This window comes from Eptesicus fuscus, chromosome 10 (genome assembly GCF_027574615.1).
Source record: "Eptesicus fuscus isolate TK198812 chromosome 10, DD_ASM_mEF_20220401, whole genome shotgun sequence".
In the NCBI taxonomy this organism is placed as follows: Eukaryota; Metazoa; Chordata; class Mammalia; order Chiroptera; family Vespertilionidae; genus Eptesicus; species Eptesicus fuscus.
The window spans coordinates 27,374,170-27,395,782 of NC_072482.1; the positions used below are offsets into that span (position 1 = coordinate 27,374,170).

General features: G+C 37.7%; 2 protein-coding genes across 3 annotated transcripts in view; one reads left to right on the plus strand and one right to left on the minus strand.

Moving 5' to 3' along the window:
* PHF3 (PHD finger protein 3) overlaps nucleotides 1-15,243 on the plus strand; it is an 83,753-nt gene extending 68,510 nt beyond the window's left edge. For both annotated transcript variants that reach the window (XM_054722081.1, XM_054722082.1), the window contains exons 10-16: nucleotides 946-1,080; nucleotides 1,642-1,777; nucleotides 5,086-5,284; nucleotides 5,784-5,931; nucleotides 9,226-9,315; nucleotides 11,413-11,608; nucleotides 12,409-15,243. In XM_054722081.1, the coding sequence (XP_054578056.1) occupies nucleotides 946-1,080; nucleotides 1,642-1,777; nucleotides 5,086-5,284; nucleotides 5,784-5,931; nucleotides 9,226-9,315; nucleotides 11,413-11,608; nucleotides 12,409-14,519 (3,015 nt within the window). In that variant the 3' untranslated portion in view covers nucleotides 14,520-15,243. The remainder of the gene's footprint in view (nucleotides 1-945; nucleotides 1,081-1,641; nucleotides 1,778-5,085; nucleotides 5,285-5,783; nucleotides 5,932-9,225; nucleotides 9,316-11,412; nucleotides 11,609-12,408) is intronic.
* A 2,308-nt stretch (nucleotides 15,244-17,551) lies between these two features.
* EYS (eyes shut homolog) overlaps nucleotides 17,552-21,613 on the minus strand; it is a 1,391,558-nt gene continuing 1,387,496 nt past the window's right edge. The window contains 3 exon segments of the mRNA XM_054722350.1: nucleotides 17,552-17,848; nucleotides 19,499-19,577; nucleotides 19,579-20,687. Of these exon segments, the coding sequence (XP_054578325.1) occupies nucleotides 17,552-17,848; nucleotides 19,499-19,577; nucleotides 19,579-20,687 (1,485 nt within the window).

Here is a 21,613-nt window from a genome sequence, read left to right on the forward strand (position 1 = left end):
TACAATATGTGCACCATATTGCATTTTTAAAACTAAAAAATTCTAAAAGTCACTGCTGGTAAGAGTTTTTAGTTGAGGGTTGTGAACTTGAAATACCTTTAAAGATTTAAGTGAGTATAGATGTGACTTGAGGTATGAGGTAGCCCATCATCCACTATTTTATTACAGTGGCCTCGAATATTAGCCCTTTATTCTAGAAAATACTGGTTACTTATAATTCATATTAACTCTACATAATTAACCTGATTTTTCATAATATTTATCTGCACCTTAGGTATTAAGCTTCCAAGTAGATCTTCTGCCAAATCTATTTTGAAGTACCAAAGGCCTTGATTTGATATATTACACTTTTTCACATATTTCTTCACTTTCAGACTGTGCAATTTCTCCTCTTCTTTTACTTAATTTTTTTTTTTTTAATTTTAATGAGAGAGAGAGGAAGAGAGAGGGAGAGAGAGACACACACACACATCAATGAGAGAGAACCATCAGCTGGCTGCTTCCTGCATGCCCCCTCCTGGGGATCAAACTCCTAACCTGGGCACATGCCCTGACCAGGAATCAAACCGGCAACCTAACTGGCAACCTCTCGGTGCATGGTACAACACTCAACCAATGGAGCCACGCCAGCCAGGGCTGTTTTATTTTTTGAAAATAGTATCTCCTCTTCTTACTCTTCATAACCCAAATATGCACATGCCTTTCTTCTTTGAAACGGGCTGCAAGTATCATCTGCAGTAAAGACCAGCTTATTTTATCTTTAGGCCTTGTACCTGATTTCTTTAAATGATGATTTGTATTAAACTAAGGCGAGCTAAATAACCGGACCCATCTTTACCCATTCTTAACCTCTTCCATTATCATCTACCTTTTACTAGTTCTTGTTACACTTCTTTATTTTGCTTTATTGCTGAGCTTTATTTTTAAAAAAATATTTTCTGTTAGACCATAGAGATGATTGAGAAAGAGCAGAGAGAAGTGGAAAGACGACCAATCACAAAAATAACTCATAAGGGTGAAATAGAAATTGAGAGTGATGCTCCAATGAAAGAACAGGAAGCAGTCATGGAGATTCAGCAGGTAAAGATAATATAAATGTTGTGTTTTATAGTGCTCAAAACATACAAATCCAGAAAAGGTTTCTTTGCCTAATGTTCTTAAAGTAGAAGAATCTTAAAAAATGTATATATTTTAAAGTAATCTATTTTTTTTGGTTTAAAGGATTTCTGGGAGTGTTTAAAGTATTGTTTCTTTGTATGTAGTGTGTAGACTCTGCATTATGGGCAGCTGTTAAGCAATTGTTAAAATGTATATTCCTGGGGTCTTCATGACGTAGTGAATTCCTTAGTAGGCCTTGACATGTGTAAGTGCTTCTTGAGAGCTGGTGAAACTTCTTATTTTTAATTATTAGTGAGAAAATAATATGAAATCTTGGTAGACATCTTGAAGAAAGGAACGTTTAAGTTTTGCTCTATTTTAAGTCAGTTAATATTTAAACATTTGTTATTTAACAAAGTAGTTAAAAACAACTTGTAAATGTAACAGTTTCATTTTAGAAAAATGCCCATATGAAATATAAGTTGATGTTAATTGAGGCCAAACTTCAGCTGCTAAAACTAATTTTGCTCTAACTTTTGTTAGGAACCTGCAGGTAACAAGTCTTTGGAGAAAACCGAAGGATCTGAAAAACAAAAGGAGGAGATTGACTCTATGTCTAAAGATACCACAAGTCAACACAGACAACATCTTTTTGATCTTAACTGCAAAATTTGCATAGGTAAATGGAATTTTTTCTTCCTAAAATGTTGCTTTCACTTGGAAAGGGGGTTACTTGTATTTGTAATCTAAGTAGATTTTTGTTTCCCCAGTATCGTTGGTAAAGCATCTGCCTACTCCCTTTGAGCAATAGCACATTTTTTTGTGTGTGACTTCTTCAGGCTTGGCATGTAATTTTATATTATTGTGTACTTTACTATCTAGAATCAGTTGTATTATATAAGATCTGAACTTATCAATCCAGTGTCATATGACTAAAATTTAACCATTACAATAGACTTCAGAAATTGTGGGCAGTGGTAATGGTACTGTCATTTAGTAAGTGAAGGAGTGAAATAATATTCATATTGTATTATTATATGTAATAAATGAAACATCAGAAATTACCTTTTTCTCTAGTATTTTTGTTGTTGTTGGTAATCCTCACCTGAGGATATGTGTCCATTATTTTTTTTTTTTTTTAATGGGGAGAATGGAAGCGGGGAGGAGAGACAGAGAGAGAAACATCAATGTGAGAGAGACACATTGATTGGTTTGCCTCCTGCAAGTGCCCTGCTTCGGATTGAGCTTGTGACAGACACTGCAGTCCTCAGACTGACATTATCCACTGAGCCAAACTGGCTATGGCTTCTCTAATATTCGTATTTTTGGTCATTCATTTAATAACTGAGTTCTTATCCTTGCCAGGCACTTTGGTGGAAGAAGGGAATATAGTAGTGAAACAGTCAGATGTTATCCAGGGTTTAAGAGAAATTATAGTCTAATGGAAAAGACAGACAGGTGATGATTTGAGTTACAGAAGTACAGTTGTTATAAATGTATTTGGGTAGCAGAAAGACCTGGTCTAGATTGCTTTAGGGGAGGTTTGGCTGAGAAATTGACATTTACACTGAGACATGAAGGTTGAGAACTATGCCTGCAAAGAGCGGAAAAGACCATTCTACTGGAAATGGCATGAGCTTGACTTGAATTCAAGGAGAAAGGCACATGATTTGTTTGAAGAGATATTTAGAAATCAGATTTCATAGTATCTTATAGTCATTGCTTTTCAAACTGCAGACTGTGACTTAATAGTAGAAATAAAATCTAGCAACTAGAATTTCAAGGAGAAGCAGTTATCCTATCTAATAAAGAGGGAATATGCTAATTGATTGCCACACCCTCAAAGATGGCGGCGCCCACAGCCACAAGATGGCAGTACCCAGTTCCCTCAGCCCTGACGGGGCGGTATGCACACCAGGCCCGCCTCCAGGAGTCCCCCAGTCCCCTCAGCCTCCCAGCTGCCCAGGGCCAGCCCGAGGCGCAGGCAAGCCTCGGATGTTGGCTGCCCAGCAGCCCAGGGCCGGCCCGAAGGACGACCAAACGACTGAACAAGCAGGCTGCGTGGGGTGACCAGGCCAGTGGGGGGGCCATGAGAGGCGACCAGGCCAGCAGGGGGGGCTGTTGGGGGCGACCAGGCTGGTATGGGGGGCAGTTGGGGGCGATTAAGCTGGCAGGGGTGCAGTGAGGTGTGACTAGGCCAGTGGTCGGGGGGCAGTTGGTGATGACCAGGCTGGTGGGGGGGTACAGTTAGGAGTGACCAGGCCGTCAGGGAGGGGGCAGTTGGGGGCGACCTGGTCGGCAGCGGGGCGGGGGGGGGGGGGCACTTAGGGGTGACCAGGCAGGCAGGCAGGTGAGCGATTAGGAGCCAGCGGTCCAGGATTGTAAGAGGGATGTCCGACTGCCGGTCTAGACCTGCAGTCGGACATCCCCCGAGGGGGTCCCGGATTGGAGAGGGTGCAGGCTAGGCTGAGGTGACCTCCCCATCCCTGGTGCAATAATTTTGTGCACCAGGCCTCTAGTTTATATATAACAAAAAATGCAGACATAAATACACGCATATCTGTAAGGTATATGTGCATGTACATACATCCCTGTAGTGACTAATGGATCATGATGTAAAAATATTACTTTAGAGATAATAAAACATGCTGAAAATCTACTTTTGTAGGCCACATTAAAGATTTTGTGGGTTTTTTTTACCTAAGAGCAGTGGATAGTGACTTAATGGTTTTAGAAGGGAAATGACTTGATAAGATTGGAATTTTAGGAAGATATATCTGACTTTGCCTGGAGATTACAGTGGATCAACAGAGAAAGGAGGAAGAATAGATAAGAGTCCAAGTGGGAGATGGTGGTATTTTAATTAGAGTGGTAGCATTGGAGATGGAAATAAGTAGGAGTTTTAAGAAAATACCCAAGTTAGTAATATTAACACATGTTGGAGATTGACTGCAGTTAGGGCCTAAGAAATGGTGATGTGTTAAGGAAGATTTTACATTTATATTCAGTTTATTCGTAAAGGTGAAGGTTCAAGAGTGTTTTTTTTAAACTCGAGATAATAGTTCTCAATGTTTATATTTTTACTGTAGTATACTAAAGGAATGATACTTTGTTCAGAACATGAAAAAGTCTTTTAAGTTAGTTGATTGTTGCTCTCCATCATTATACTAGAGACTAGATAAAATGTATTATATGTTATGTAATTTTCCTATAATAATATCTTACCAAAATTAGGTGTATTAACATATTTTGCACTCTTTGTACAATGATAAAGACTAAAGGGCACAGTGTTTTTTACACATTGTTATCCCTGAAGAAAGCTATCCATGATGTTGACTGGTATATAAATATACCCAGTTAGTTCTTTTATCTGGGAACAATCTTAATAAAAGTACTCTCAGTTATTTCTATTAATTTTAAATATTTTCACAGCAATCGTTTGGTAATGGCAGCACACAAAAACATTGGTTAATGCTACTAGACTTTTTTCTGAATGTTTTAGTGATTTTCTTTTGCTTTTTGATATAATAGCAATGTCATTTTCTAAACTTTACTAATATTTTTCATGTTTAGTAATGAAGTCGCACTGCACTATGTATGTGTTACATGAACTACTCATGTAACACAAAGTAGGATATGGATTTGTTTTACTTAGTTCTTAAGTTACTTCTGAAGACTGTTGGAATTTGGTGTAGTTTAGTTTAAAAAATTTGCAAGGGTATCAAGAAACCTATTTTAGGTTCTAGTTATATTTCCATTTCAGCTTATCTAAGCTGCTTAACATTCTTTTTATCTGATTTTTCACATTAATCAGAGAGGTATAATATGTCAGTATGAGAAATGATATGATTAAACATTACTCCAGGAAATGTATGGTCATGCAACAATTCAGTCAGAGAAACTGAATAACTTTAGGAGTAAAAATGAATGAAGTTACAGAAATTTCAGTTCACAAATATAGCTTATTTTGGTGTCTTCTGGCTTTAGGTCGAATGGCACCACCTGTAGATGATCTTTCTCCAAAAAAGGTGAAAGTTGTTGTTGGAGTATCTCGTAAACATTCAGATAATGAAGCAGAAAGTATAGCAGATGCATTGTTTTCAACTTCAAATATTTTGGCTTCTGAATTCTTTGAGGAAGAGAAACAAGAGTCTCCAAAATCAACATCATTCTCTCCTGCTCCACGGTAATTTTCTCTTAGTATAACCTATAATAATCATTATAAATATTTGCCAACTTACGCATGGTCTTCAAAAACAGAAAAATATATTTTTTAGGAACCTTTCTTTTGAGAAAATAATTGTATCTCCCTATGTTGTAAATTAATTGAGATAAAAAAAAAAAAGACTGGGAAAGTTAGAGATTTGAATATGTGAGGACTTGACTATAAAACTCCCTTTAATTATGTTCATGCCAAAAGGCAGGAGAAAGGTCATTAAAGAAAAATTGTTTGCACTTCTCTGGACATTGAGTCTAAGCCAACTAAGAAGGATGACATTGTAAAGCATGACTATGTAAATATAATTTTATAAAGTGAAAATATAAATTTTTTAATCAATAGTCTTTACATATTCTAGCCTTTTTGACATGTTAAAATAGAGAAATAATTGATGACTATGTAGAAAATATATTTATTCGTGAATATATCTTTAGGCTGAAAACTTTTTTTAATGCCATCTTTTTAGTCCAGAGATGCCTGGAACTGTTGAAGTTGAGTCTACATTCTTGGCTCGATTGAACTTCATCTGGAAAGGTTTTATCAACATGCCTTCTGTTGCAAAATTTGTTACCAAAGCCTACCCAGTGTCTGGTTCCCCTGAGTACTTGACAGAGGTAACTGAACTTTTCTGCCTTTCTTGATATATGTGTTTCTGAAATCAGTAGGCAAGGAAACATAATAAAAATCATAAAAAATGTTAAAAATATTTCATTTTTATTCAGAATAAAGATATTTATTGACATTGACCCTTCAAACATTCAATTAATGGATGTATGAGTTCCCAAATGGAGTTTTAGAACTATAGAAAACTGTGCTCTGAAAGTGTTAAATCCACATGTTAGAATCTGCATGGATATTTAAGTTTTTGTTAAGTACAATTTTTGTTTAAATATTATAGCTTTCAGGAAGATTTTTCATTGTTAACAAGTCTTCTAATTTTCCTACTGCTTGCTTTTTCAGCTTCATGACTACAATTCTTACCTGCCTATTTCTGTGAGTGAGATATAGACTGTAGTTGAAACTTTAGAGCTCATTGACACTTCATGAGACCAATGACCATAGTTGCTGTAGTGGTTTCCTTGGCTGGTTTTATTTTATTATTATTATTATTATTTTTTGAGATGTGGTAGAAAGCTTTATTTGTGTGAAATATAACCCTTGGTATTCAAAGTCCCATTTCCCTTACACCAGTCCTGGAAAAGGTGCAGCTGGGGCTTTAGTAGAGCTAAAAGCAAAGCCAGTGTCCCGAGTTTCCATTCCCTGGGGAAGCTGGGTCCAGTCATCATACTACTTCCAGTCCATCAGTCCATTGTGTGTGGGAGCTTGAGAGCCCTGCAAGCCAGGAGTCATGCTCGAGCAGCAAGAGAGGAGGTGGCCAAGAGCTTGGCTGGTTCTTTATCAGAGGGAATAGCAACTATAATGCAATGTTTATGGAAAACAAACAGCTGTAGTATTATATATAGTATGATAAATGAGAAAGTATGATATTTTTTTAAGCAATGAAGCTTATTTTCATGTTTATGCAGAAGGAAAATATATCAATGCTCCTTTACTGTATATTTTTCTATTAATAATATTCATATCTAACATTAACCTTTTCCATTCTCAGTCCACTGACCATAAAGGCAAAAGTTAAAAATAATTTAATTTCTTCATTAATTCAGGAAGCCTAAATCATATATTTGCTTGTTCTTTTTTAGAAGAGTTTTTTTTTAAAAAAAATGTTTTGATTTCTGAGAGAAGAAGGGAGAGGGAGAGATAGAAACATCAATGATAGAGAATCATCAGTTGGTTGCCTCCTGCACCTCCCTTCTACTGGGGATCAAACCCACAGCCTTGTCATGTGCCCTGACTTGGAATCCAACTGAGACCTCCTGAGTCACTGATCAATGCTCAACCACTGAGCCTCTCTGGCTGGGTGCTTGTTCTTTTTTGTTGTTGTTGTTGTTGTTTCATTGGGATTTTTAGAGAGAGGATGGGAAAGAGAAACATAAATGTGAGAGATAAACATCAATTGGTTGCCTCCCGTACGTGCCCGAACTGGGTATTGAACTGCAACCTAGTTATGTGCTCTGACCAGAAATCGAACCCAAAACATTTTGGTATATGGGACAATGTTCCAACCAACTGAGCCATACCTGGCCTGGGCTATGTTTATTCTTTTTAAGACTATCATACATTTTACTTGTCTTTGTATTAGGCTGAAGTTAGTTTAACTCAGTGTAATGGTGATTATCTGATATTGATCAGTTTGTTACTGGTTATGTTTTTTGTTAATGAATAATCTATTATTTTTACATATAGTTTGCTTGTTATTTTTATACGAAAGATTAAGTGGACCCATGATGCTCTTCTTTTTGAACATATCTGTTTAGAAACTTAGTTTTTGATCAGTCCAATGTGAAGATCCCTGTTCTTCTTCTTTTTTTTTTTAAATTACTTTATTAAGGTATCACATATTTGTCCTCAATCCCCCCCTTTCTTCCCATCCCAAACCCCTCCACACGCATGCCCCCACCCCCCTGTTGTCCGTGATCACTGGTTAGGCTTATATGCAAGCGCACAAGTCCTTTGGTTGATCTATCTCCCTTATCCTCCCCCTCCCCTACCTTCCCTCTGAGGTCTGACAGTCTGATCGATGTTGTTCTTGTTCTTCAGTCTGTGTTGTTCATCTTTTCCCTTAGATGAGTGAGCTCATGGATCCCTCTTCTTTTAAATGGATAATTAGGTACTGAACTATGGAACCCTTTAGATTTTAAACAGAACTATTATTCTACTTTCTGAGCCATTTTCTTTTTTTAAAGTTTTATTGATTTAAAAAGAGAGAAACATCGATTTGTTGTCCCACTTATTTATACATTCATTGGTCGATTCTTGTATGTGCTCTGACCGGGGATCGAGCCCACAAACTTGGTGTATCAGGACGATGCTCTAACCAACTTAGCTACTGGGCCAGGGTGATGAGCCATTTTCTATGTGATTGCTTTCTAGAACTCCACTTCTGCTTTCTGCATATTTTTAGTTTGGTTGGGACAACAAGCCCAAATAAAATATTTAAAGCAATTAATAACTTAAACTGAATTGAATTTAATATCAATTAATTATACTTTTTGATTTTTGAGTCCATGGGAAAAATAGAAGTATTCTGATTAAAGTTTTAAATATTCTTTTTAAAAATATATATATTTTATTGATTTTTTACATAGAGGAAGGGAGAGGGAGAGAGAGTTAGAAACATCGATGGGAGAGAAACATCAATCAGCTGCCTCCTGCACACACCCTACTGGGGATGTGCCCGCATCCAAGGTACATGCCCTTCCTTGACTGGAATCCAACCTGGGACCCTTGAGTCCCAAACCAATTAGGGCAAAGTTTTAAATATTCTTAATTGCAGTTCTTAATTGTTTTTACTTGTAATTGTTTTCAGAAAAATTGTGCCTTTAAAAAAAGTGAACCTTATGTTACTACAGTGATATTGTTTTCTGTGCAAAAATGTATACTATCATCAAACATCAGCTGTTAATGATTAAGGCATACCCTTGCCCACTACCACCAAATAAGGGGGCAGATGTATGGGAGGGGAAAAAACAGTCTCCCCTAATATTCTGAAATATTCTGCATTTTCCCTGGATTGTCATGTTTGCCACTATTTGTCTTTCCTTTTAAAAAGAACATGACCTCATATTGTTTAACTGTATTTTGGGTATCCACCTAATTCATTTGGAACTGACAGTTGAGGTAAAGCCTAATTACTATCTGCATTCTTGTTCTCTGATGATGCAGTTCACAATCTTTTTGTTTACTTATTTTATATTACTATTTCAAATTAGTCATAGAGCTAAACTTGTATGAGTTATGAGTATAATAAATATATGTTTACATATTAATCACCTTCATTTTTACCACAGGATCTACCAGATAGTATTCAAGTAGGTGGCAGGATATCACCTCAGACAGTTTGGGATTATGTGGAAAAACTTAAAGCATCAGGAACCAAGGTAAGGAAAACTTTTTTCACTATACCAGTTTGAGAGAATATTTGGAAAGTAAACCACTAAGAGTTCTTATGCAAGGTCCCCTGGGGAGGGAACCAGTACAAATTCTAAATCTAAATAATATGGTTGACAAAACTGAACTAAAGCCATTTGCTAAAGCTCAGAATAGCCCATTATTCCTTTTATGTTTGTTTTTTCCCCTCCTGGTGTGCTTTCTCAATGACTTCTTCAATGTTTTCTTCAATGTTTTGGAAGAAATGTTTTAGAGTAAATATTGAGATTCATCTTGGAATTTTACCTTTCTTTGATTATAGACATTTGTTTTAGTTAGAGCATTGGTTAAAACCCTAAAATGTAATGCCTCAAAGATATGAAAGTATTTTTTTTTTATTATGTTAGGAAGGCCATTCATTCAGGGTGCTTCAGCAGCTCTGGTTCTACAAATTATTCAGAGACCATCCTCTTTTCTCGTTTCTTTCCTGGTTCTAAGACTGTTGTCCTTATCAGTCAAGCATGGTCAGAGCTGACTTACCTGCAGCACCAGTGACAAAAATGAAGGATGCCTGTCCAGTTATTTAAAAAAAATATTTGTATTGATTTTTGGAGAGAGAGGAATGGAGAGAGAGAGAGAACATCAGTGTGAGAGCAAAACATCAAGTGGCTGCCTCCTGCCCGCCCCCCTACAATCCAGGCATATGCCCCTGATGGAGAATTTGAACCAGTAACCTCTCAGTGCACGGGGCAACACCCAACCAACTGAGCTACACTGGCCAGCACCTGTCCAGACCTAGAAATTGCAAGTATCATTTCACTTCCTCTACCTTCCATTGGTAGGATTTAGTCACATAGCTGCTAAGAAGGCTGGAAATGGACTCTCTGGAAATGTAGTATTGGGTAGCCATGTGCTGTCTAAAAGTTAAGGGCTTCTCTTTGTAATAGGAGGAAAAGAGGAGGTCATTAGGAGCCTCTTAACAATAATTTCTTTTTCTTGTCAGTACTATACAGGAAAAATTAATCATTAGAAGAAGTTGTTTCTCCCTCCAAGGATGATAGTACCTAGCATATTATAGACATTTAAAAGATAAATTTTGAGTAAGCGAACAATTTTTTTTAAGTAATCCAAAATGGATCTTAAGCTAAAAATATTTTCCAATATAGATTTTAGAATTGAAACTGATAGTATTAGAATACATTTGAACTTTGAAGGTCTAAAAAAATTACTTTCTTTTGCTGTCACTTTTTCATGACAGTAAAAGTCATGGGAAAGTATTAGGTAGTAGTATTACTCTTAGACATTTTGGGAATCCCTCTTGATCTATTCATAAATTGCTGCCAAACACTGTATATTATGCCTCCATCTTGAACTGACTAAAACATTATACTAATTGTTACCTCTAAAAGAGGACAGTTTAGATGACAGACCTTTTCTAAGAGTTAGAGCCATAGTTCAGCTCATTCACATGGTTTCTATAGGATCTGCATCAATTTAAGCTTGTATCAGATCTAGTTCCCCCATTTTGACAGTATACCTTCATGAAAAAGCATCCTTTTTTTTACACTATTAAATTGGGACTCTTCTCTGAAACAAAGCCAAGAACCCAGAGGCAAGCACAATTGGTACCTGAGTAAACCAAATGATTTTCCAAATTATATGGCCTATGTGCATTTGAGGTCTTTTCACCCAGCCCCTTTATTCCTAAATTTAGTCCCTGTAGATTGGATTATCAATGAATTTGTGGGTATGTGTACATGGTAGGGTGGTGATGGTAGGTGCTATTAATTTGCTGTATGCTGAGAATACAGGCAGCCCTCTGTGGAGGTTGTAACATTGGAAATCAGGACATAGTATTGATATCAAAAGTCTTGGGTTTAAAAATCTCTGCCACTGAGAAGTGTGTCATTTTGAACACATTAATTATCTTGGGATGTAATTTCTTACTGGAAGCCTTTAGGTAAGTCCATTAATGGGTCAACTAAGATCTTTTCTCAAGAGTTGTTTAGTGATCATCATTATACAACTCAACTAGTTGAGAAATGGTATTTAAAACCAAGCTATTGTTTAGGTTATAATTTTAAACAACCATTTATTTTCTTGAATAGGAAATTTGTGTGGTTCGCTTCACACCTGTAACTGAAGAAGATCAAATTTCTTACACTTTGCTGTTTGCCTACTTCAGTAGCAGAAAACGCTATGGAGTAGCTGCTAACAATATGAAGCAGGTTAAAGACATGTACCTTATTCCTTTGGGTGCCACAGATAAAATTCCACACCCTCTCGTGCCTTTTGATGGACCTGGTAAGTATATATTTTAATAGAGTGAATAAAACAAAGTGGGAGGTGGGACCAGAGTGAAAAAACTGACTCTGCTTGTTGTTTTGGGATCCAGGTCTCTAGAGCTGACCTGACAGGGAAGGACACCCACTTAATAGGCTGTAATATGCTACATGCAAACATTTACACTTTGTTTTATGTCTATATTTTTTTATTGATATTAGAGAGACGGAAGGGAGGGGGCAGAACCATTTGTTTTTCCACTTATTTGTGTATTCAGAGGTTGATTTTTTACAGAGAGGAAGGGATAGAGAGTTAGAAACATCGATGAGAGAGAAACATCGATCAGCCGCCTCTTGCACACCCCCTACTGGGGATGTGCCCGCAACCAAGGTACATGCCCTTGACTGGAATCGAACCTGGGACCCCTGAGTCCGCAGGCCGACGCTCTATCCACTGAGCCAAACCGGTTGATTTTTTTACAGAAAGGAAGGGAGAGAGATAGAGAGTTAGAAATACCGATGAGAGAGAAACATCGATCAGCTGCCTCCTGCACACCCCCTACTGGGGATGTGCCGGCAACCAAAGTACATGCCCTTGACTGGAATCAAACCTGGGACCCTTCAGTCTGCAGGCCGATGCTCTTTCCACTGAGCCAAACTGGTCAGGGCCAGAGGTTGATTCTTATATGTGTCCTGACCGGGGATCGACCCCACAAACTTGTCATATTGGGATGATACTCTACCCAACTGAGCTACCCAGCCAGGGCAATTTACCCTTTATTTTAGGAATTGAAAGTGACTTAATTTATGTTTTTTATGCAGGGCTTGAACTGCATAGACCTAATCTGTTGTTGGGCTTAATTATTCGCCAAAAACTGAAGCGGCAGCACAGTGCTAGTGCCAGCCATACTGCTGAGACCTCTGAAAGTGTACCGGTAGCATTGCCGCCTGAAAAAAAAAGTAAAATGGAAGTTTCCACAGAGGAGGCACCAGAGGAAGAAAATGACTTTTTCAATTCTTTCACGACTGTGTTACACAAGCAGAGAAAGCCTCAGCAAGCTGCTCAGGAAGACCTTCCAGCTGTAGTGGAACCTTTAGTGGAAGTCACCAAACAGGAGCCACCAAAACCTTTAAGATTCCTTCCTGGAGTATTGATTGGCTGGGAAAATCAGCCTTCCACTCTGGAATTAGCAAATAAGCCTCTTCCTGTGGACGATATACTTCAGAGCCTTTTGGGCACTACTGGTGAAGTATATGAACAGGCTCAGTCAGTGACAGAACAAAACACTCTTAACGAAATTCCGTTTATCAGTGAGCAAGCTGACCCCAAAGCAGAGGATGTAGATAAAGTAGCAATGGATGGTGAAGCTAAGGAGGTAAAGGGTAAAGTAGATAATCTTTCAGAATCTTCAGGTAATTCGGTACCAGTAGACGAAGAAACCCCAGTAACGGGGCCCTCCTCCATTTCTCCTGGAGCTTCGGTGAGTCTTAGTCTCAGAGGCAAACCACCAGATGTTTCTACAGAAGCATTCCTAACAAATTTATCAATTCAGTCAAAACAAGAGGAAGCTGTGGAGAGTAAAGAGAGACCATTAAAAAGACAGCTGTTGCAAGATCAAGAGAATAATTTGCAAGATAATCAGACTTCAGATACTAGTTCTCCATGCAGGTCGAATATAGGAAAAGGAAACACAGATGGTAGTGTGAGTGGCAGTGAAAACCTTGTTGCTAACACAGCCAAGTCCCCACAGTTTATCAACCTGAAAAGGGATCCTAGGCAGGCAGCAGGACGAAGTCAGCAGGTGTCTGCTTCAGAAAGCAAAGAAGGAGATAGTTGCGGGAATGGAGAAAAGCACACCCCGCCTGGGCCTTCACACAAGGAGCACTCACCAGAACAGACCAATGTAGAGGAAAAGTTGTCTTCTGTAGAGAAAAACTCAAGTGCTCAGCAGAAGGACAATTCAGGGGTTGCACAAAACTTGGCATCAGAAGACAAACACACTTCTCAAACAGAACAAGCAAAACCCTCAGAGGAGAATATTTCAATGCAAAATATTGAAACTGTGCACCCGTTTCGAAGAGGATCGGCAGCAACAACATCTCATTTTGAAGGTGAAAACACAACTCAATCAGAATTTCCTTCTAAAAGCATCAACTTTACCTCCAGAAGCAGCAGTCCCAGAACAAGTGCAAACTTTTCACCCATGAGGCCACAGCAACCCAATCTTCAACATCTCAAGTCTAGTCCCCCTGGATTTCCATTTCCGGGGCCTCCTAATTTCCCGCCCCAAGGCATGTTTGGATTTCCACCACATTTGCCACCTCCATTACTTCCCCCTCCCGGCTTTGGCTTTGCTCAAAATCCCATAGTTCCCTGGCCACCTGTTCATCTGACAGGCCAACCTCAACGTATGATGGGTCCCCTTTCACAAACATCAAGATATGTAGGCCCACAAAATTTTTATCAGACTAAAGACATTCGAAGACCAGAAAGGCGCCATAGTGACCCTTGGGGTAATAGGCAAGACCAACAGCAACTGGATAGGTCATTTAATAGGGGCAAAGGGGACCGCCAGAGATTTTATAGTGATTCACACCACGTGAAGAGAGAGCGACATGAAAAGGAATGGGAGCAAGAATCTGAAAGGCATAGACGCAGAGACAGATCCCAAGACAAGGACAGAGACAGGAAAAGCAGGGAGGAAGGGCACAAAGATAAAGAGAGGCCACGGTTGTCACACAGTGATCGCGGAGCAGATGGAAAAGCAAGCAGAGATGGTAGGAATGTAGACAAGAAACCAGACAAACCTAAAAACGAAGACCATGAAAAGGACAAAGAACGAGAGAAAAGTAAACACAGAGAAGGAGAGAAGGACAGGGAGAGGTACCACAAAGATAGGGACCACACTGACAGAGCTAAAAGCAAGAGGTAAAATCTGCGAGCTGCTGCAAGATTACTCTTAAGTAAATGTTAATGTTGTATCTTAAAAACTTGATTGCCTGCTAGGATTGTGCCATCTTTCAGACTTACTATTGGTGGTTTGCAGAACAATAAATTCCGTGTGTTGGTGCAGAGTGCTCTGTACCAGTGCTCATCGTCCCTTCTTCATACCAACTGTCCTAGTTATAGGGATATTTTTAAAAGTTTTACATTGCTGTATATTCAAAGAATTGTTTTATTAATATGCAATAAAGGCTTAGAAATTTTAGTTTTATTCCTTAATTGGTAAATAGAGTTAACTCTGGAATATATTTACTGCCTCTAGTGAATGTTCTTTATGACTAATTTGAGAGTAATGTGTACTCTGTAAGTTTGTTTAAATTGCACTGTTTTTAAAGAAACTAGAGAAGCAACACAAAGACAAGCAACTTCATAATCAGATTATATTAATCAGTTTATTGGGCAGTTTCTGACCAAGAATCAGAAGCCCAAGGAGAACATTTACTGCTTTAATCTGCACTTCCTGAAGGCATTTGTTACCATGTATATGACAGCTTTGTGGTAGACCATTAGTTTCCTTTTCCTTTTTGCCTCTTCAGGAACTTGAATACTTAAGCTTGTACATGATCTTGTGTTTTGCTATCCTTTTTACTGTAAAATGTAAATATTTTAAGGGATATTTTGATTCTAAATATGATAAAAGAATTTCTCACCTATTTTGTGTGTGTGATTTGAAATTCAGTAAAAGAATTTCTTCTCTAAAGCTTTGATTACTTTCATACCTTTTTTTTTTTTTACTCAGCCAAGAACATACATACAGGCATAGATAGCTATTTGTGTCAGGCATTAGGTGAGGGGGAAACCGGTTTGTCTTAGAGGCTACTGATAAAAATCATGATTTGAAGAGGGAGAATTTTGAACTACCAATGAAAAACTGCAGCAAATAGCCCACTTCATAGGTATGTTTCTGAAGACTTGTCACTCAAAATTTGGTACACTGACTAATCATGGTGAGACCATAGAAATTTATGAGAAACGTGTTGTGAATCTCTTTGTAAAATGTGTAATTAACCCTAATTTGTTTTGGAGGTAACTGCAGTTTTGCTTGAAATAGAAAGCATATGGAGACTATTGTTAATCCAAATATAAAGTTAATTACAATATAAACTACACATTGTATTGACATAAATTAAAGCAATGGCTACCAAATGATTAATACTTGAGGCCAACAAAAAAAGAGAAACCGGTACTTTTACTTACCTATATTAATGAAGAAAAATATAAATGGCTTCACAAAATTAAGAAGGTAATGTTTGATTTCCTAAAAAGTCTAAGGATTAGGGTTAAAAATTAGGTTTGAAATGGAATCAACTTTGTTATTCTCTCTGGTAAGAGAAGAAGTGGAAATTCAAAACCACACATTTTGTCTAATTTCAACAATTTGCATCTTTTTTGTCATCCTTACTCTGAAGTTTTTCATCATAAAAGTTCTGAAACAGAGGACTTGTATTTAAATAAAATTTGTTTAATTTTAGTCTGTTTTTCTTTTGGAAACTAACTTATTTAAAAACAGTGTAAACAAAACAATTTGGTGGGTCATTTTTTGCACAATCAGAAAAAAAATGTCAGGAATTCCTCCCTCCTCCCTCCCCCCAAAAAAACCCACAACCAAATCCTCCAAAATTAGCCTTTTGATTTCAAATATGTACTAGTATGTTGCTAGTAAATCTGATTTTACTGATTTATTTGGTAGGAGGTTGATCAGACACCAGATTTTTTTTTTTTTTTTTTTGCAAAGTACAAGTAAAGAATGGGTTAATCAGCGAAGAAAACCTTAAAGTCAGTTTTGCCTGACTCTGAGCCAGTAGTTTATTATAACATATTGTTGTGATGCTTACTTTAAAATTATTTATTCCTATCTCATTAGATCTTGTCACATCCTCTATAGGCCCCTATTAATGATAACCATCTCCTGGGATTATGGGGCTACTAAGGATTCAAACCATATCTCCTTACCCCTGGTTCACTGAAACTGGCAAGTAGGGAGAGTATGGGCATATGGACTCTGAAGTTTTAACTTCTGAGGAATGTAGGGGGAAATGAGAAAAGTTTTCAATGAGTAGTAGATCCAAAGCCATTCTCCATCCTTAAGTCACAGCCAGCCTTCTACAAACTAGCGAGTTATATGAAGTTTATCTTTTTCCTGTTTTAAGAAAAACTTGCTCTTTAAAAAGTTTGATGCCAAAGACAGTTTTATACATACCTCTGTTGAAATAAAATGTACCAGGGTGTCTCAGTACCTACAAAGTCCACCCCTTGTGGCAACAAGAAAGCCTCCACGAACCCTCTGTATTGCAAACCTTGTGCTGAATGCTTTATATAAACCTTGTTCAGCCTGAAAGGTAAAGATTTATATTAGAACTGAGGAAACTGGTGCTTGGAAAAGTTAGACTGCTGTGATCAGGGCTGGGATTCTAGCTCAGTTTTATTTTTCTCCAAAGTCAATATGTGTGGCAGCTGTGCTCAGAATTGAGAGCAGGAGAGAGGGACAGAAGCCTGGTTATTATATACCTTTCCCAGCCCTTTCCTCCCCATTCTGCTAACCCCGTGGTCGGCAAACTGCGGCTCACAAGCCACATGCGGCTCTTTGGCCCCTTGAGTGTGGCTCTTCCACAAAATACCACGGCCTGGCGAGTCTATTTTGAAGAAGTGGCGTTAGAAGAAGTTTAAAAAATTTGGCTTTCAAAATAAATTTCCATCGTTGTACTCTTGATATTTGGCTGTGTTGACTAATGAGTTTGCCGACCACTGTGCTAACCTATCTGAAACACTACAGAACAGTCCACTCATCAAAAGTGAGCAGGATGATACAACTAAAAACTTGTGGGTTTTCTTGTACAGATTTATGAAGTTTTTCACCTCAAATCCTAATTCTGCAGCCCTTATTTTCTATTGCTGTTGTGACAAACATTATAAACTTCGTGGTTTAAAACCACAGATTTATTATATTAACACTTCTGTAAATCAGAAGTCTGCTGTGGATCTCAGTGGGCTGAGATGTCTCAGAGGGTGCATTTCCTGGAGGCTTAGAGGAGAATCCATTTTCTTGCTTTTTCCAGCTTCCAGGGGCCACGGACTTTCCTTGCCTATGGTCCTTTCCTCCATCTTCAAAGCCAACAACATGGGCCCCATTCTCAAATTGCTGTCTCCGAGGCTCCGTCTTCCACCTTTAAGGACCCTGTGATTCCTGGGGCCCACCCAGATCATCCAAGGTGGCGCCTGAATTCCATCTGTGACCTTAATTCCCCTTTGCCATGTAACCTAACATATTTAACAGGTTTCAGGCATTCCGATGTAGACCACTTTGGGGGCCATTCCACTTACCATAGCTCTTGACTCAGTAATTGTAGCTTAGTTGTAGGTGAATTAATCTTAAAAATTGGGAGTTATAAAACATCTAAGGCCATAGTAAATATGTTTAGATGTTAAGAAAAATAATGCCAATAATAGGAGAATGTTTTAACAGCTTTCTTGCCATAAATGTGTATCTTTAAAGTCAGATTTCATTATCACTATCAAGGAATTTTTTTGAGCAATTATCCTTATGATTTTAATGTCTCAAGAGTGAAATGAAGTGGTACGGACCAAAACAGATTTAGGTCAGAGTTTTTCAGGAAACATGGGGTAGAGTTGTGGTTTCTTTTAAAAACAAAACCCCCTTTGAATCAATATATAGACATTCTGGAATTCCACCTATTTTGCTCACACACTTTTCAATGTTAATAAGAATGGTATGTCTGGCAACAATAGAATAGTGCCAAAGTTCTCAGCTTTAGTTCCAGGGCCTTCCAAGAATGTCTCACTTTCTGATTACAAAAATAAGGCTAAAAACATTATCCGTAAAGTTCTTCAAATGACAAATTACTTACCTAGTGTCTTTGTATAGACTGGAGCCCACGCAGGCAGATTTTGCATTAAGACGTTAACTCTGCACCAGCCCTCTTTTTGTAAAGTCTCCGTTTAACAGATAATTACATGTTTTTCCTTTTAAACTTTACATGCTGCTTGTTACTAAGTTCTTTTCTCCATAGTCCTGTCTATTAGTGCTTTGTATCAGTCATGGGTTGTCAGTTGCTTTCTTGGTGGCAAAATTATAAATATCAAACTGAAAACATTAAGTAACAACAGCAATAATGGTGGTGGAGTGCAGGTGGGGGTGAAAATGCTATTCACAATTATATCCATCTCTGGTATTGGGCAAAATTGAGTTTCTCAAGTTATCCTTTTAACAGTACAGATATCAAGAAAATAATTTACAATGGCTTTATTTAGAACCTCTTTTTCTGCCCAATTTTGAGACATGTAGACTTGACCTTCAGTATTTTACACATTAGGATATTTGCCTTCACATCTGTGATATTTATATGCTATTTAAAAATAGTTACAAAAACCAATATTTATTGATGACTTAATGTGGAAGATAAGGATTTAGCTCTCACCAGCCAACTCCTTTCCCCACCTTCCCACATTCACGTAATTTTTGTTTTAAGTCAGTATTCAAACTTCACATTGCCAATCGTGAATATTTATAGCTGAGCTATATAATAGAATATTTCCTTATATAATTTTCTTTTTAATAACATTTGCTTATTTTATTTTTCTTTGTGTATATCACTAATTCATTCCCACCTAAATTTTATTTTAAAACAATTCACAGATGAATAAACACTAAATGAACTAATGGAGTAAAAATTTAGCAATCAACATACTTACAGATAAATTGGATGTCGGAAAAACAACCAGAATCTTTCTTTAGCTATATAAGCTTACAAAAGTATAAGCATTTAGACTATTTCAGATAATAGTAAACAGTTGATTTTCAGCAATGTGCTAAAGAAATAACTACCAAAGCAACTACATTTACATACCAGTATATAGTATATTAAAGTAACAACTATAAGTTTGTGTAACCTAATTGTGTTCATCTCCATTATAAACATTGTACCCTTCTGATTCAATTAACTCAAGTTTGTTTGAATCCTGAAAAAAATACATCTTTAATTTTACCAACAAAATTTCTTTTAAAAATCTATTGAGTAACAATATTTACCTTTCGACCATATTCAAAACCTCCTACGTAACTAATACCATCATAGTTCAGAGCAACAAATTTTTTTGTGTGGGTCAATATCCTCAGAATTATCTTGCCATCTAGGTAGGCCTTAATAAGAGTTTGATTTTGACTTATAATGACATGGTGCCATTTATTACAACAGAATGTACCATTGCTATAAGTCATCGGTACAGAGATGCTTTCTCCTAAGTTAACTGCTATTTTCAAAGTCTGATTATGGAGACCAATTGCCAGAAAATCACTTCCTTCATTTTGAGCTTTTCCTATCCACACAATTAAGCCTTCTCTTTCAGTAGCACTGAAATTTAAGGGTACAGTAGTGAGCTGGAGGTTTCTTTTTCTATAGTGTGGATCAATGTATTTAATGTAAGAATTACCCATAAATTTTGCAGTTGAAAAAGAAGTTTTGCTTTCACAATACCTTCCCACCCAACCCAAAGGACACAAACAACGGTAAGAGAATGACTGGTCAGGTATACATAGAGATTGATGGAGACAATGGTTATTCAAACAGTGCACAGACTGGTCACATGTATTTCCAGTCCAGTGTGGCAAACATCTGCAAAAAAAAGTGGTGCCATTTACTATACATTCACCCCTATTTCTGCACACGGTATACCCACAGGCTGTCCCTTCACAGTCACCTACATTTGAGCCACCTTTCGCTCCTAGTTCAGTTAATTGTAATTCTTGATTATTTATAATAACTTCTCGGATACAACCTTGAAAACCTACCGGTCCATTGGCTGTTGCCATGGGATTTACAAGACTTAAGGAAGACACTCCTCCAATATAGAAGTCAGTATTTGTGTCCAGGTGGCTCATTTTAGCGATGGCCTTTTCTGTTACATTTATCCCATCCAGATCCAGGTAGCCTTTTGCACCAACTCTTCCTGCTTTAATCACATGCCAAGTGCTTCCACTAGTACTTACTTTTTGGAGAGTTTCTAGAATGACAGTTATGTCACCCAGATGGTAGCGAAGTTGAACAGCACCATTTACTAAAGAGATACATAAAAAAATCACCTGTTGAGAAAGAAAAGGAGTTTAGTAACAGTGAAATGTTACTCCATTAAAAACGCTTGCTCTTTCTGGCCACTTGCATAAGATTTGGTTTTGGAAAAAGAAGGTAACAAGTCTTGGTCATAATTATGGTAGAGAATTTTCTTTCCATTTACAGATCAAAGTATATGTGTATACATTCATTCACACATTCTGTATTCTTTTGTTCCAGAACTGGCTACATAAGTTTTCCCTAGTTATAAATATTTCCCATTGAGTGAATGAATGTATGGTGGTACTAACTTAAAGCGAGGCGTTCCTTTAAGTAATTTTGGTAAAGTGTGAATGTGTAAAACTAAGCAACATTTGCTACAAGCCATTGACTTTGCTTTTGACAGATTGGGGAGGTAGGTAAAAGAAACAAGAGCAGTTGATAGTTATGCTCTGAAAACCTTTCATTATAGTGTATGTGTTTCAGCCATGCCCTTGGCATCAAGCACACAGACCCCTAGCTGAGATCTCTGCTTGGGTTTTAAAGGCACCTCAAACTCCAAATTTGTATCTCAGTGTGTGATTTCCCCCCCATACACCTGGCCTCTTCTAGTCTTCCCCAACTCAGTGAGCCACTCCCTCCATCCCATTCTTCAGACCAGAAATTTAGGTGTGATCCTTGGATCCATCCTTTCTTTGGTCCACTCATAACCTGTCAAACAGGGGTCTCTGATCAAACAGATTTTTTAGCACTTAGGTTCTTGTAAACATCTTGATTCTGTCCACTTCTCTCCTGCCACTTTAAATTGACTATCATCTCTTCTCCCTTTCCAACTGATTTTCTAGTCTACACTGAAGCTCAAGTGAACCTTTGACATATCGACCAAGGCTCTGCAGGTTCCGGGCCCCTCGCTCCGGCTTTCCCTGGAGTGTCTTCTCTCCCTGTTTCTCCACTCGAC